The sequence below is a fragment of the Ipomoea nil genome, unplaced genomic scaffold (assembly GCF_001879475.1).
Source record: "Ipomoea nil cultivar Tokyo-kokei standard unplaced genomic scaffold, Asagao_1.1 scaffold2165, whole genome shotgun sequence".
In the NCBI taxonomy this organism is placed as follows: Eukaryota; Viridiplantae; Streptophyta; class Magnoliopsida; order Solanales; family Convolvulaceae; genus Ipomoea; species Ipomoea nil.
Genome location: NW_017618593.1, coordinates 1589694 through 1606164, shown reverse-complemented (window position 1 = coordinate 1606164; position 16471 = coordinate 1589694). Strand labels below are relative to the sequence as shown.

The 16471-nt window shown below is 35.9% G+C and overlaps 1 protein-coding gene and 1 long non-coding RNA gene across 2 annotated transcripts; both read left to right on the top strand.

The window, feature by feature from the left end:
• Positions 1-231: 231 nt before the first annotated feature.
• LOC109149946 lies at positions 232-8138 on the top strand. Its single transcript, XR_002049044.1, has 3 exons — positions 232-241; positions 498-499; positions 8067-8138. It is a non-coding gene; the product is annotated as an uncharacterized LOC109149946 (long non-coding RNA).
• A 1486-nt stretch (positions 8139-9624) lies between these two features.
• Positions 9625-13537, top strand: LOC109149928 (protein FAR1-RELATED SEQUENCE 5-like). Its single transcript, XM_019297921.1, has 6 exons — positions 9625-9643; positions 10168-11035; positions 11359-11368; positions 11486-11733; positions 11835-12780; positions 13406-13537. The coding sequence occupies exons 1-6, from the start codon at positions 9625-9627 to the stop codon at positions 13535-13537; spliced, it is 2223 nt and encodes a 740-aa protein (XP_019153466.1).
• The last annotated feature ends 2934 nt before the right edge of the window (positions 13538-16471 follow it).

The following is a 16471-nucleotide window of genomic DNA, read 5'->3' as shown; positions in this document are numbered from 1 at the left end:
TATTTATTTAAAAATATTCTTTTAAGAATTGATCAACTTGTTGGGAAAAACAGGATGTGTGTGATGGCAATTGCACTAGTATTATCACACTTGATGCTCACTTCTCGTGCATTTATGCCATAATCCTTTAACTGATGAGTCATCCACAGAATTTGGGCACAGCAACTTCCAGCGGATATATATTCGGCATCAGCCGTGCTGGTAGCAATGGAGTGTTGTTTTTTACTAAAACAAGACACAAGTCTTCCCCCTAGGAACTGGCAGGTTCCTGAGGTGCTTTTCCGATCTATTCGGCATCCAGCAAAGTCAGCATTCGAATAGCCAACTAGATCGAAAGATCCTTCTTTCGGGTACCAAAGTCCAACGCTTTGTGTCCCCTTAAGGTATCTCAAGATCTTTTTGGTTGCACTTAAATGACTTTCTTTTGGTTTAGCTTGAAATCTGGCGCATACCCCAACAGCAAACGAAATGTCAGGTATGCTTGCTGTTAGGTATAGGAGTGATCCGATAATCCAACGAAAATTCTTTTGGTCCACATCTTTTCCTTCATTATCAATATCCATTCTAAGAGATGTGCTCATATGGATCTCGACGGATGTTTTTCCATCAATGCCAAACTTTCGGATTAGATCCTTAGTGTATTTGGCTTGACTGATAAAAATTCCATCTGAGCATTGCTTTACTTGCAATCCCAGAAAGTAGTTTAGTTCTCCCTTCATGCTCATTTCAAACTTGCCTTGCATGAGAGTTGAGAACCTTTCACGAGAGTTGAGAACCTTTCACATAGAACAGGATTCGTGCTCCCGAAAATGATATCATCAACATAGATTTGTACCAGAAGTATACGATCGTTATCTTTGATACGAAAGAGCGTTTTGTCTACGGCTCCTTTCGTGAAACCATAGTTGATAAGAAAATCTGAGAGTGTATCATACCAAGCTCGTGGAGCTTTCTTTAATCCATATAGTGCCTTTTTGAGATGGTACACTTTTTCTTGTCCACAGTCAACTGCAAATCCAGGCGGTTGCTCAACATATACTTCTTCTTCAAGAAGTCCATTTAGGAAAGCAATTTTGACATCCATTTGATAAACTTTGAAGTCTTTGTAGGCTGCATATGCAAGAGATATTCGTATAGCTTCAAGTCGTGCAACGGGGGCGAAGGTTTCATAAAAATCGATTCCTACTTCTTGATAGTATCCTTTAGCAACAAGACGAGCTTTGTTCCTAACAATGATTCCATCTTCACTCATTTTGTTTCTAAAGACCCATTTGGTTCCAATGACATTTTGATGTGTTGGTCTCAAGACAAGTTCTCATACATCATTTCGTTCAAATTGATGAAGCTCTTCTTGAATGGCTATTACCCAGTCAGGATCATTTAAAGCTTCTTCTATGGATTTTGGTTCCATTTGTGATAGGAAACAAGCCATCATGTTTTCATGCAGAGATGCTCTTGTTCTTACTCCTTCTTGAATGTTTCCAATTACTTGATCAGGAGGATGATCTCTTAACCATCTAAGATCAGGTTCAAGTGTATTTTGCTGATTTTGTACATCCATTTCAGGGATATAGGGTAATTGAGCATAGATCATAGGTTCAGATGGTGCTTGAATATTCGGAATATTTTATTGTACTCCATTATTATCTTGAGCTGTAGCTTCGGGTTCAGAAATCTTCAACTGATATTTCGTGTATGAGGTTAAGATGTCTTCGTCATCTGAGACTTCTTCTTCATTTAATTCACTATATTATATATGTGTGTAATCCTTTTGTAAGATGAAGCCATGGAAATGAAATGATATAACTCCCTTCTCTCCTTCTCTATAACTTTTCTTTCTACTACCTTTGATCAATGAGTTATTCTTTGAGCAATGGCTAATGGGTTACAACACGTTATTAGCACGCTCAACTCCGGTGAACGGTATGCTAATTTTTTTTATCATCCCTTGTGGATATGATTATTGGTTATATGTCTTTGATTCCCTCTGAAGATATTGTTTTGTATGATACATATTTCTGCGGATCTGTGGATGATTTTATGTGTATATTTTTTAAAAATATTTTGTATACAAAATAATATGAATTCTGTATAATTTTTTTTTCTTTCTCGTAAAACTATTTTGACATATACAATTGTTTTAACAAAAAGAGAAAAATGGAATGCCTATATATTTATATATTGTTCTAGAATCCAAACCACAGTATATGTTTCGTGGAATACTTGTTTATAAATCCTTGTTTGAAAAGCTCCGATTGTTTTTTTTTTTTAAATAAATAAAATTATCAAAACCTGTTCTTTTGGCCATCTATCGTCGCTTGTGGCGATGGTGCCGCCGCTGTCTTGATTGGCATCCTGGGTGTCGTAGATTGGTTTCGTTTTTTGTTCTCTCGACTTTTGATCTGAGTGATAATGACATCACTGGCCTGCCTTTTGATGATTGGAGTTTGGGTTCTTTGAGGCCTTTTAACCTTTCAAAGGATTTAGTCTCTGGGAACCTCCCTAGTAACATATAAGCAATTTTGGGCAACTTGAAAGATTGGACCTTTCTTTCGACGATTTCTCTGGGAGCATTCCAGAGGCCATGAGTTCCCTTCAAAGATTGCAGGCATGTATAATACGCAGGCTCCAAACAGAAAGGCCTATACATGAATCTTTTCAGAAATTATTCTATTTTTTCCGAAATCAATAAACAAAATATACTTTATGCTTGTTCGCTGGATTCAAACATCCTTTTGTTGTTATACAACGACGCGGCTGGCTTTTGCGGCTCGCTGCTGTTGTTCTTTCTTCCTGGTTTCGCCGGGTGTGATGTCAACATCGCTGTTCAACGACGAAGGCTACAATCAGCCGGTTGCCTGCGATCCGTGCGTCGCGATCGACGATGGCGGCACGATGGCGTCCTGAAGGGAAATAGCCGCACAAGCAGATTCTTACAGCTGTCATTTACAGTTTTGAATGGACCAGGTACGATACAAACAAAAAAAATAGCAATAATTTGCCACGAAAGGAGCCATAATTTGTTATTATTGGAGTTTGCATTATGAATCATGAATGTATGCATTTATTTATTTTGGCACAAATAACCATAATTTGCCTTTTAAGAAGATCCAAAATCTGAAAGCAAATAAAGATAAATCATACATCCTTTTTATTCCTTTTATGCAATAAGCATATCAGGCCTAATAGGCATACGTTATCTAATAAGCATGCCCCCAGATGATCATGATACTCTGCAACATCATCAGAATTGGACAGTCGCGATTCATCGCTAGAAATGAGTATCGGGCCACTGCCTTGATTAAAAGGAGACGATACGGTCTCTTCGGTCTCTTCTGAGCTAGCCTTATAGTTTCTTGCCTTATAGCGTTTCTTGCCTACTAACCAAGTTTTATTATTATTTATGGTAAATTGGTTGTGCATTCATGGGAATTGGTGTAACTCACCAAATAATTATGTTTCATTGTCCTTATAAATTGCCATCAAAATCAATATATATTGTTTATCCATATATATCTTCCCAATGGTGCATATATAAACCAATTGCCACACAAATTATTGCTTTGCGATCTGTATGGTACGGCTAAATGCTAATGGTCATACTTTAAATTGCTTTTAATATTTCTGCCAAGGCTATAAGGAATAATTATATTACTGCCAAGCAAATTTTAAATGATATGGAGCGGGATTATATTATGAGAGTTGGGGCTACTATTTCACCAGAAGTGAAAATTCGACAAGTTTTTTTTGGTGTCTAATTTCATCAACATACTATGAGGTATTAGCTCCATGCATGCAGGACATATTATTGCTCATATTATTTACGGCATTTTTTTTCGAAAAGCAAATTAAGCATTTTTGGAGGAAATATTCTTTTTGGGGACCTTCAAAAATTGAATATCCTGATCCACTACATATCACATACGCTAGTACATGATGCATTTCCCTATCTGCGTTCAATTTTTTTAGTATGCAACCCTTCTAGCTATATCCCATCATGAGAAATCAACGGTGATGTTGGTTGCATTATAAGATCTTTTCTCGGCATTAAGGGGAGATTTGAAATTTTCTAATTAATTAAATGCCGAGAAATTGATAAAAATCTTATGTACTAGCCTTATAGAACCAGAAGTTCAGTCATGGAACAAATTATCTGCTAGAAATCTCAATGAGTGACTAAGTCCATAGAAAATATTTTAAGAGTTGAAATCCCCATTATGCCAGAAGCATATATTGGTTTAAGAATTTACAAAACTAGATCTAGTATAGAAATTTCGTCACTCCAGAAATATAGAAATGTTATCATGAAGATATTCGTCTAGAAGGCGAAAACCCCCAGTAAAATTGTAGGTGCACCAAATAACTAAAATACTGGGAAGCGGAACAACCAAATCCAAATACTTTTGGGAAATGCCATATATTTGGTTGATACAAAATTGACATGTGTATAAAAGATATCTACAAAGCTGTTACAGTTGTCGATAACATATTTTGCCTCTATTGCTCATAAATACTTAAGTCTGGATCCAGAAATGAAAATAGTAGTATAACGCCTGCAGCGTGCTAACTGTTTTCATAGAAAATAGCAATTAAGGCATACAAATCAGAATTCGCTAATAAAAGGCAAGTGGAGGGTTTTCGCAGAGACCCAATATTAGCCATGACTTTATATTCCGCTATCCAATAAAACTAGCAGTAAATAAATTAGATATGTAGCTAACAGTTATAGTTATCACATGTTTATATGGGTAACTTGTTACTTATATTTAAAATCCTTGATGGATTTTCTCAAAATGTGATGAATGAAAATCACAAAATAAGAAGTATAAAAGTTAGTAAGTTACTAACTATGATCTTTCTTATAGTCAATAAATTGACTAAAGGTATTTTCTCCCCCATAACAAATTATGAAAACATATTATCATAAAAATGCCTAGTAATGTTAAATGTGATTAGGAAACTTAAATATTGTTTCCTCTTGAAAATATCCTAAATATATCCTCTAGTTCATCTTGAAAAATCCCTAATGGATTTATAATTCCCGAAATGAGGATTTATTTAAGTGTCATTATTTACTCTTTTATAGAGTTGCTAATGGAGTTATTATCCTCATATAGAAGGAATAATATGTACCATTATGTGCTCAATAAAGAGTTGATAATGGACTTATTTATTATCTTAGTCAATATTTATGGTGTAAACATCACTGAAATATATAAAGAGTTTGATGATGTTAAGTTATGAGATAAGATAACGAATAGCAAAATCAAGGTAAAAATACTCGTATTGATGCTTTTTGGCATGAAGTCATCATACTTGTTACAGATAAAAATGTATATAGTTTTTCATGATATAAAATACCTTGATCCACATGAACTCCGGAAGAGTGATAAAATATTTTTTCAGAAGGTTTGCTCTAGTGACAAGTTAGCAAATGTATACCTACAAAATATCCATAAGATTGATGTGTAGGTAAAGAAAAATTATTATATTTAGGGGGAGCAACAAAATATAAACTATAAATAATTTTATTTGTCCGGATGATCATGAGAAAATATGATAAATTCTAATGACAATCCTAAAAATTGTACCATATCCCTTCTCTACACCCTTTAGAAACAATGATTTTACAGGGAATGTAGAATTTGAAGATTGTTATCTTCAGGGGGAGACAGGAAGTACATTCATTCGAGTCAATCCCGTAGATTGGGTTTTAAAATGACTAATAGTTATACCTTTTGCAGCATATACATACCATGTGGTTTTTTTTAATGAGGTATGAGTATGATATATTAATGTGGAAGTTGTATATAATACTTAAGTAAACAAACCCCAAATATCCTGAAGATTATGCCTTGAAGGCTTATAATTGTGCTCTTTTTCCCCATAACTAAGTTTTTCCCACGAGGTTTTCTTAAGTTAAGGTTTTTAACGAGGCAATCAGTACAATATATGAGTTTACAAATATCATGTACTCTTTTCTTCAAACTAGGTTTTTCCCATGTGGTTTTCCTAGTGAAGTTTTTAACGAGGCATGAATATATTTAAATATACTATACCTTGTACTCTTTTCTTGTATAGGTTTTTCCCACAGGGTTTTCCTAGCAAGTTTTTAACGAGGCAAGATCATGGACAAATAATGTCCAAGGGGGAGTGTTGTAATTATATATTAATGGTGGTCATTATTTTGTAACGTTTGTAACAGACATATTAATGTCTCATTATGTATGCCATTATTACTCTATATTATATATGTGTGTAATCCTTTTGTAAGATGAAGCCATGGAAATGAAATGATATCACTCCCTTCTCTCCTTCTCTATTACTTTTCTTTCTACTACCTTTGATCAATGAGTTATTCTTTAAGCAATGAGCTAATGGGTTACAACAATAGGTATATATAATTACCAAACCCTAGCCTTCTACCTTCAAAATGCATTCTAAATTCTGATTTAACTATAAGCATTGATACTAATCATGTTATAAGTATTCTTATTATTTAATTATTTATTAATTGTTCTTACTGTTATAATATTTAATGAAGTATTATGACTTAATTATGTAAATGATTGTTAACTATTTATGAGATCAGATTATATAGGATGACAAGTAATAATGCAATTAAATTTATTCCTAAACAAGTTAACGAGAAGTCATGACTTGTTTTATTTTATTTTAAGTTTTAATGCTACCTGATGGAGATATGGGACCCTAGGGGTCCATTTTATTGGGAAAGTATTGACCCAAGTGGGGGTGGTGAAAGAAGGAGGTTGGACCAAGTCTTGTTGGGCTAGGAAGACAAGCACGCATGGTGGGCCAGGGTGAAGAACATGGACCGGAAGGCGGGAGGAAGTAGGTGCGGGAGGTAGGTACGTTGTGAGGGTGGAGGTAGGGGGGAGGTAGGTACGATATGAGGGGGGGAGGTAGGTACGGCGTGAGGGGGGAGGTAGGTACGACGTGAGGGGGGAGGTAGGTACGACATGAGGGGGGTAGGTACGGCGTGAGGGCGTAGGTAGGTACGATATGAGGGGGGGAGGTAGGTACGGCGTGAGGGGGGGGAGGTAGATACGGCGTGAGGGGGGTAGGTACGGCGTGAGGGGGTAGGTAGGTACGATATGATGGGGGGAGGTAGGTACGACGTGAGGGGGGGAGGTAGGTACGGCATGAGGGGGGTAGGTACGGCGTGAGGGGGGAGGTAGGTACGGATGAGGAGGGGAGGTTGGTGCGGCGTGCATGGTGGAGGATGCGGGAGACGCGGGGATAGTGGCGACGTGACATGCATGGCGACAAACAAGCGGAGTGGGGGAGGAGCAACGTGGGACACGCAGACGCCAGAGGAGGAGGGGGGCTTGCTATAAATAGGGGCCCTGGATCTTTGGCTAAGGGGCAACTCAGACACGATAAGCACTACAGTCTAGTGGTTTTGGTCTTGTACTCTCAATCCAGTCACCTGGGTTCGATTCCTACCAGTAGCATAGTTCGCTATAGCCCATCCTGTGGGCCTTGTTCTTTGTAATTCGGCTGCCATTCTGGGCCTGTACCTCGGGCTTTTGTACGCATTGTTCTGGGCCTAGCGCCCTACCCCCCCGTCCTATGTTCCTATACCCGGTTTATGGTGGACCCGGTCCCAATAAAACCATCATTACCTATTATGTTTGCATTGTGGTGATATATATGTAGTTATGTATTAGAAGTGCCTAGCTAAGTTTTCCCCCCAAAACTTAAGGACATTTTTGTAAAATCAAACTCATAAGTATTTTAGTAAAATCATTGATTTTATAAACTAACGATAAATATTTTCATAAAATTTATTAACTAACCATATATTTACACCAACTTCTCTCATATAAGATCTGACCATGGGAGATTGCTTCCTCTCAACTTCTGAACTCGGCAAAGTTGGCATTTGTTTCGTTGGATTCCGATCGAGCTCTAGAGCGAGTGAAAATCCTATGATTTCTTTCTTTAGATTCATGGTTATGCTGTCAGCTGTTCTTCATTTCATCTTGTTAACAATTTGTTTTGAAATTTTTTGTAGTTCCATTTGGCGATATATCTTTTCCTAGCGATAACAAAGCCCCTCTAACTCCTCTGAGAAAGCAACGGTGGTGCATGCACTAAGAATTGCACCGAATTACATAACGGGATTTTCGACGCGGAAGAACAAATGAAGATTGTTGAGTGCATTTACTAGTATCACTGTATCAGCAGACATCAATTGAGTCAGAAAGGGCTACTCAGAGGTATATAAGCAATGTTAACAGTCAATTGGATATTTCTAAAATGTGTATTGATGATTACTAAATTGGTGTTTAACTCTTTGCAGCTCGAACATATTTTGAGCCAAAGAAGTGGATGCGAAGCAAAAGGCGTGCAACGATTCAATTCAGTTGTTGTTGCGATTATGCAGTGGTAAAATTACTTATTTTTCAATTTCTAAGTTATTTCTTGTAGAGAATTTCAGTGTAGTTTCTTGCTGTAATTTGGTTTGGTTGTTGTCATAACTATGATGTAGTGAAATTACTTGCTATATCCTGTCTCTTAGTTATGTTTCTTTTGAAAAGTTTATCTTATACTCTACATATATATATATATATATATATATATATATATATATATATATATATATATATATATATATATATATATATATAGTAGAAGACATTTTTGGTCCTTTATAAAAAAATTTGCCATTTTATGGACAGAGTTATTGACGCGAGGACATTTTTGGTCCTCTGTCTATATTTCTGTTAGATAACCGTCTGTGAGAGGGGTAATTACGTCAATTTAGGCTATCTCCTTCTATCTATTATATCTATGTGTGTTTTTTTCTTCTCGGTCATAATTCGAAGGAGTCTGAGAGTCCAAGTTGCAGTTGTACAAAGAAATTGCCGGAGAATCGAAGCCGCCAAACAGGTTACTAATTGAATATATAGAAGGAGAATCGAAGCCGCCAAACACACATAGATATAATAGATAGAAGGAGATAGCCTAAATTGACGTAATTGGCCCTCTCTCATACGGTTATCTAACAGAAATATAGACGGAGGACCAAAAATGTCCTCGCCACAATAACTCTGTCCATAAAATGGCAAATTTTTTTATAAAGGACTAAAATTGTCCAAGCCACTATAAGTCTAGGACCAAAAATGTCTTTTACTCTCTCTCTCTCTCTCTCTCTCTATATATATATATATATATATATATATATATATATATATATATATATATATATATATATATATATATATATATATATATATATATATATATATATATATATAGGTAAGGGCTCCCGTGCATTTACTCCTTCCCGTGAATAATGAGGTTAAATCTAAGCCCCACGTAGCTCTTGATCGAACGAATCAGATTAATAGCAAAAATTAAGCGCGAATTGCTCATTAAGGGCATTTTTGTCCTTTTGATTATATTAAAAAAATCTGTTCTTCTTCTTTTTCGAGCGTTTTCAAAATTCACCATTGATTCCTAATCTTCGATATTTCCTAATCTCAGACGAATTTACGATCTCTACGGAATTGGCAATAAGATCTATTCTCTTCGTCATTCAATATCATATTCGTCAAAATAAACCCTAAACCCATCAAAAACGACAACCGAAGAACAATGGAAGAATTCGATCGAGGTATTACCCAAATTCTATCGCTTTTCTAGAATTAAATTTATCTGCATTTGTATTGGCATCATTCTTGTCTTAATTACACTCACATTAAGCATGCAACTAAACCACCGAATTACTGAGCTACTTTAATTAATCCGAGCCTAGAGCCTTACGCACGTAGATGATTAGGTAGCCGCATGATAATTTTTAAAAATGCACATATTACTGTTTGGCTCACACATGTTATCCGTTGAGCACACGCACATTAATTCCTTTCCAAACGCATGTTATATTAATGGACTCTCTGACGCACGTTAAGTAATGACATAATATTTTAACAAACACTCACGCATGTTAACTGTTAAACATGCGCACATTAACTATTACCCTGAAGCACGTTAATTTCTCACTTGCCGCACATACTCTAGTATTTTATAAATCTTCCATATTGACAATGATCTAATTAACTTAACGCATATTAAGTGTTCACATTACGCACGTAGAGGCTTGCAACAACACAATCATAACTTCATGCTTATATGTTACAGTTCCAATTGACATTCAATCTATCAACAACCCCAGTTTGAGTCCCAGCATCAGCAGCAATGGTCATACATTGACCATATCTCCTGGAATGACACAATATTGGACTCCTCACTGTGAATATGAAATCCAACCAGCAGTAGACATGATTTTTAAAACATCGGATGCTGGTATTGAATTCTACAAACATTATGATTCCAAAGTTGGGTTTGACACGAGGTCTAGTTCTGTCGTTACAGCACGTGACGGGACAAAAATTCAAAAGCAAATCCTTTGCGACAGAGAAGGATTTAAGAATACAGGAGCTCAACATTGTCACTCACAGTCAAGTGCAGATGCAGGGGAAGGTCCTTCCCGTCCAAAGCGGCGAAGGGTTTCAAACAGAACTGGTTGTAGAGCTAGGATTATGTTTAAGTACATTGGAGCAGCTGGGTACCAAGTTACAACTTTTATTGAAAAACATAATCACAGCATGTCTTCGGTTCTGGCAAGACAGTTTCTAAAGGGAAATAGAAACATCTCCAGTGTTCACCAGAAGTTTATACTCGATTGTGCTAAAGCAAATATTGGAGCAACAAAATCACATGGTTTATACAGTCAGATTGTGGGGGATTACTTTGAAGTTGGAGCAAATGTAGTGGACTTTAAAAATGTCAAAAGGGATCTTAGAGCATACATATTGGGAGCTGATGCTCAAATACTGGTGCATAATCTTATTAAGAAACAAGAGATGTGCCCTGCATTTGCTTTTGACTACGAAGTTGATGAAGATGAGCAGATGAGCAGACTGTTTTGGGCAGATCCAATGTCAAAAAAGAATTTTGCTGTAGTTGGAGATGTTGTCTCTTTTGATGCCACGTACTCAACAAACAGGTATATATTATTCTATTCACATTCTTGCGTACGTTTCATTAATTAATTAATACACATTTAGCATTGCCTGATCTGTTGAGCCATGTTACGATTTAGACACGTTCACTGTTTTATTGATAAAGAGTTGAAATATAAATAAGCGCACATTGTCGTTTTATACCACGCATTTTAAACGCTACTGTCTCGCATATTAATGCGGAATTTCCAGAATTAGACCTCAATTACATACGTGTGCTATTTTAATACTTAATGTGCGTTACTCTAATTCTCTAAGTGCGGCAGTTTGACACCTACATACTGTGACGACGCTTTTTGTCTTGTAGGTACGATCTGGTTTTTACACCCTTCACCGGAGTTGATAACCATAAAAAATGTATAACATTCGGTGCTGGACTACTGTTGAAAGAAGACATTGAGTCTTATGTTTGGCTCTTTGAAAAATTTAAAAAGGCAATGGGTATGGAACCAAGAATAATTGTCACCGATCAAGATCCAGCTATGAAAGTGGCGATTCCAACAGTTTTCAAGCAAGCCAGGCATCGTTATTGCATGTGGCACATCATGTGTAAAGTTGGGGAAAAGGTGGGTCCTACGCTGAACAAGGATGAGGAATTCAGGAACAAACTGAACTCAATCGTTTGGACGTCATCTTTGGAACCTCCTGATTTTGAGAAGCAGTGGAGAGAGCTCATGGAAAAGTACAACTTGGTCGAGCACAATTGGTTTACAACTATGTTTGAGGCTAGAAAGCATTTGATCCCAACGTATTTAGAGATAGCTTTATGGGGGGTTTACTCAGAACAACTTCTCGTTCCGAAAGTGAGAACTACACGTACAGCCGTTTTACTGGTCCCCAATCAAGCCTAGTTGAATTCATGATGAACTTTGACAGTGCTCTTAAATCACAACGTAACACAAATGCAAAGCTCAACAGTGACAACAAAGGCTACAATCCAGATATGAAGACGCCTCTGGGGATTGAAAAGCACGCTTCAATCGTCTACACCATTACTGTTTTCTATCAAGTTCAGGATGAAATATGTGCCTCCTGTTTCAAATGTATGGTGTTGAGTGTTAGAGAAGACGGTGGAATGTTGCACTATGATATTATGGATGGAAAGAACAAAAGATTTACTGTGGTGCACAATGTAAATGACCATGAGGCCAAATGCAGTTGCAAGATGTTTGAGATGGTTGGACTGTTGTGTAGACACATATTTGTGGTCTTTAGAGACCTTGAAAGGATCCCTCTGAAGTACGTGGTTAATCAGTGGACTAAGGATGCATCTTTAAAAGCTACATTTGAAATAGATGGTGTCATTTATGATCAGAATGGACCAAAGGATGAAATGAAGATGTTGCTGAACAAAGTGTGGTTTGATATACACTGCTGTATGGATCTGGCAGGTTCAAACATGGAGCAATTGACTGCATTTTCCCAAGTGATTAATGAACAGAAACAGCTGCTACTGTCAGGAAAGGAGAAATTGTCCCCTCAGCACAGTAGGAGAACTGTTATAGAATCATATTGTGGATCAACAGAAATTTCAGAGATCAACATACTTCCACCGAAACAGGCAAGGAACAAGGGCAGCGGCAAGCGCATCAAAAGCAGCAAGGAGTTGGCAATGGAAAAACAAGAGAGCAGGAAGTGCAATTTTTATGGTGTTAGAGGAGATCACCATGACACCAGGACTTGCCCACTTAACCCCAAGAATAAGGACAAGCAAAAGGGTAAGAAAAAGGCATAGCAGACTATTTTTTCTATGCCTTTACAGTCAAGGACGAAAATGAATAGCAAATATGAAACACATATACTTAGTTTTTTTTTTTGAATGTGACATATACTTAGTTAATTAACTCATTTCAGAACGCTTTTTACAGTTGAGATACTTGAATTTAATGTCCAGCCATTACTAGTTTTTGTTTTTATCACTGATTTGTGTTTACCAATCACTGCTACTAGCTTAATGTGCGTGTTATTACTACTTTACCTGCGTGCAGTTAATTCTTAATATGCGTTGATTACACTTTTAACGTGCGCTACATTAAACTTTAATATGCGTAGTACAGAAACAGAACGTGCGTTGGATTATGTATAGAAACTTTGGTCCGTGGTAAACGCCAACGTCTTTACATGCGTCGATTAACATTTAACTTGCGCGACATTAAAGCTTAATATGCATTCAAAGGAAATATTTAACAATTTCTTTCTCTAATATGCATTTAATTATTAGTTAATATACCATACGTTAAAGATAATTCTAATATGCGCGACTAGAAAACTTAAAGTGCGTTTATTTGATTATGAAATAATTTGCAGACAAAATGATACATACATAAACGATTGCACATATTTATTTCTTCTAGTACTTTGAAGACATCTCTTCTGGTTCCGGCAGCATCCGACACATCACCAGCCACTCGCAAATGCTCAACTCTCAGCCTTTGGATGTTGTTTGGAAACTAGATGATGAGCTTGAAGCTGAGAATGACAAATGATTCTTCAGGTTTAGAATGTGTTGTTTTTGTAGTTAGTTACAATCACTACAAGCTGGAGGGTGAGGAAGATGAAAATGACAGATAAGATGAGGAATAAATGAAGAGGATTCTTCTGTACGTGCAGAAAAGTGAGACATAGCCATTTCAATAACCTGATGCTCAGTTATGTGTTGTTCCTTCTAATTTATATATAGGTGAATAACTTGGTCACATGCACTGATATGAGATTTGAATGTTGCGTGATTTACAGACACATTAGATTTTTCAAGATTTCCTTTAATGGGTGCGTTTTTTAAGGCATTGAATGGACATTCAATGTTATCCGTTTCCCCAACCAACTACAAATGCCTTAAAGTTCTGACATCAAATATCTTTGAATATTAAGTGGATTGGTATAAAAGACTTAATGTGCTTTGCTTTGCTCTGTTACATGCGCGAGCTACAAGAACAACATGCGTGTAAATATAAATTTAATAAATTTGCATCGAAAAAAATGATTTTTTAAAGCCAAAAGTTTAATGTGCGTCGTGAAAAAATTAAAGTGCGTGAAATATCAGTCTAATATGCGATTATTATACATTATTAATAAATCCAAAATTTAATATGCGTCGGGAAACCAATTAAATTGCGCGAAATATCATTATAAGATGCGTTTATTATATTTTATTAATAAATACAAAAGTTTAATGTGCGTCGGGAAACCAATTAAAGTGCGCGGAATATCATTCTAGGATGCGTTTATTATATTTTATTAAAAAAAAAAGCAAGTAAAATATAATTTTTAATTTTTTTCCCGTTTTTAATTTATCTTTGATATCTTTGAAAGAATATGCGTTAATGATAACATAATAGATCACTTAATAGACATAAAATGATAATATATAAATTTTATTAATTCATAAATTGTATGACGAAAATAACAACAAGTAGTCATCACATAATACACATAAAAATCTTGATATTTTCGTCATTATTCATCCTTATTACGTAGCCTCCTCGTTGATTACATCCTCATTAGCCAAGTTTCCAACAGGAGCGTCAGGCACCTGTTCATCCATCAAATCGTGAAAGTTACTAAACTGTAAATACGTCAATAAAATTATATATTAAAAAAAAAAAGGAAAAACAATGTAAGTATGCAGTAAAACACCTCTTGATCGAAATCATAATCTTCTCGGTCATAAGCATATGTTGGGAACTCAGCATCTTCTTTCGATAATACTGCACGAGTTCTCTCACAGATCACCTGCATATACCAGAGAGCAGATGTCTTGTTTCGGTAGGTATTAAGGGCCACGTCAAACCTATTTATTATATAAGCTTTTCCTTCCACAAATCTGTTGAGGTACCTTTGCACAAACAACTGTGGAATGTGCATATGAATAAAAGTCCCCTGAAATTATTTTTTTAAAAAATACATCAAAAGTAAATTTTATAAATATAAAATATTAAGATTTATATTACACTAAAAAAAAATAATACCTCTACATCGTGAAGTACACACTCTATAGATCTGATTGTTTCAGAACCTTTTGTTTCAGGCAATCGAACGACTCGAACCCTCATCGTATTCCAGCGCAATGCTATGCGAAGTTGGTTTCCAACTATTTCGGAGTGGAGTTCGGCTGCCATTGAAACACTCTGTACAAGGTAGAGTACAAAAGAAAAAATGTGTTTGAAGGTGACAGGTTTGAATCGAGCATAATGGTGGATTTAAATACCAAATTCTTAAACGAATGCGACTGTTCGTAGGTGACAACTTTTAGTCTACCAGAATGCGACTGTTAATATGACAATGTTCGATGGCGTATTCTTAAATGAATATTCGTCAATTTATTCACTAATATACGCACCTTAAAGACGTTATTATGCGTGTCTTTCATTCTTCGTGTGCACGAGATTGTACACTCAGTGACTTAGACCCAATATGGGAAATATAAAAATTGCTGACATCGAAATTGACTTGTCACTTATTTCCAATAACACGTGCATATCTAACTGACTTTATCATTCTAATATGCATTATATTTACACTTAACATGCATGTGAATATACGTAAAATCTAACATGTGCATCAAATATAATTCAAAAACAATATTTGAATGTGCGTGGGAGGATTTTAAAACAAAAATGCTTCAATTCATTCATTAACCTACGCATGTTAACACTTCATTATGCGTATCTATCATTCTTAGTGTGCATGAGATTGTACACTCACTGACTTAGAGCCAAAAGTTTAATGTGCTTCGGGAAACCAATTAAAGTGCTTGAAATATCAGTCTAATATGCGTTTATTATATTTTATTAAACCAAAAACAAGTAAAATATAATAAAAAGTTCAAGTTTTTATGTGGGTTCAATCTTGGGCGAAATCAATTTAATCAAAGACTTCTACCATTTCGCCAGTGGGCTCATCCATTACTTTGATTATAATATATTAGTAATAACAACAACAGAGGCAGACATGAGAGGTTGTTTTTAATATGCGTAACGCGTAGACGTAATGTGCGTTGGTTTATTTATATAATCTTTGGTCCGTGGTAAACACCAAAGTCTTCAGATGCGTTCATTACCGGGCAAAAATGTTTTAAGTCTTTTGGGGGGGATTCGATCATAGGTAAATTCAATACATTCAAAGACTTCTACCATTTCGCCAATCAATTCATCTATTTATTCTTTGTATACCAAAATATATGTTGCCTACTTACTAATCACGAATCTAAAAGGAAGCAATATGCCTCTATTTAATTCTTAATATGCGTTGATTTACACTTTAAAGGTGCACTACACTGCGACTTATATATGCGTAACACGTAAGCGTAATGTGCGTTGGTCTATGTTTAAAAACGTAATTATTCAGACATTGCGTTGAAAATTAGAATAGTATGCGCGATTGCAAAACTTAAAGTGCGTTTGTTGGTCAAAGTACCTGCT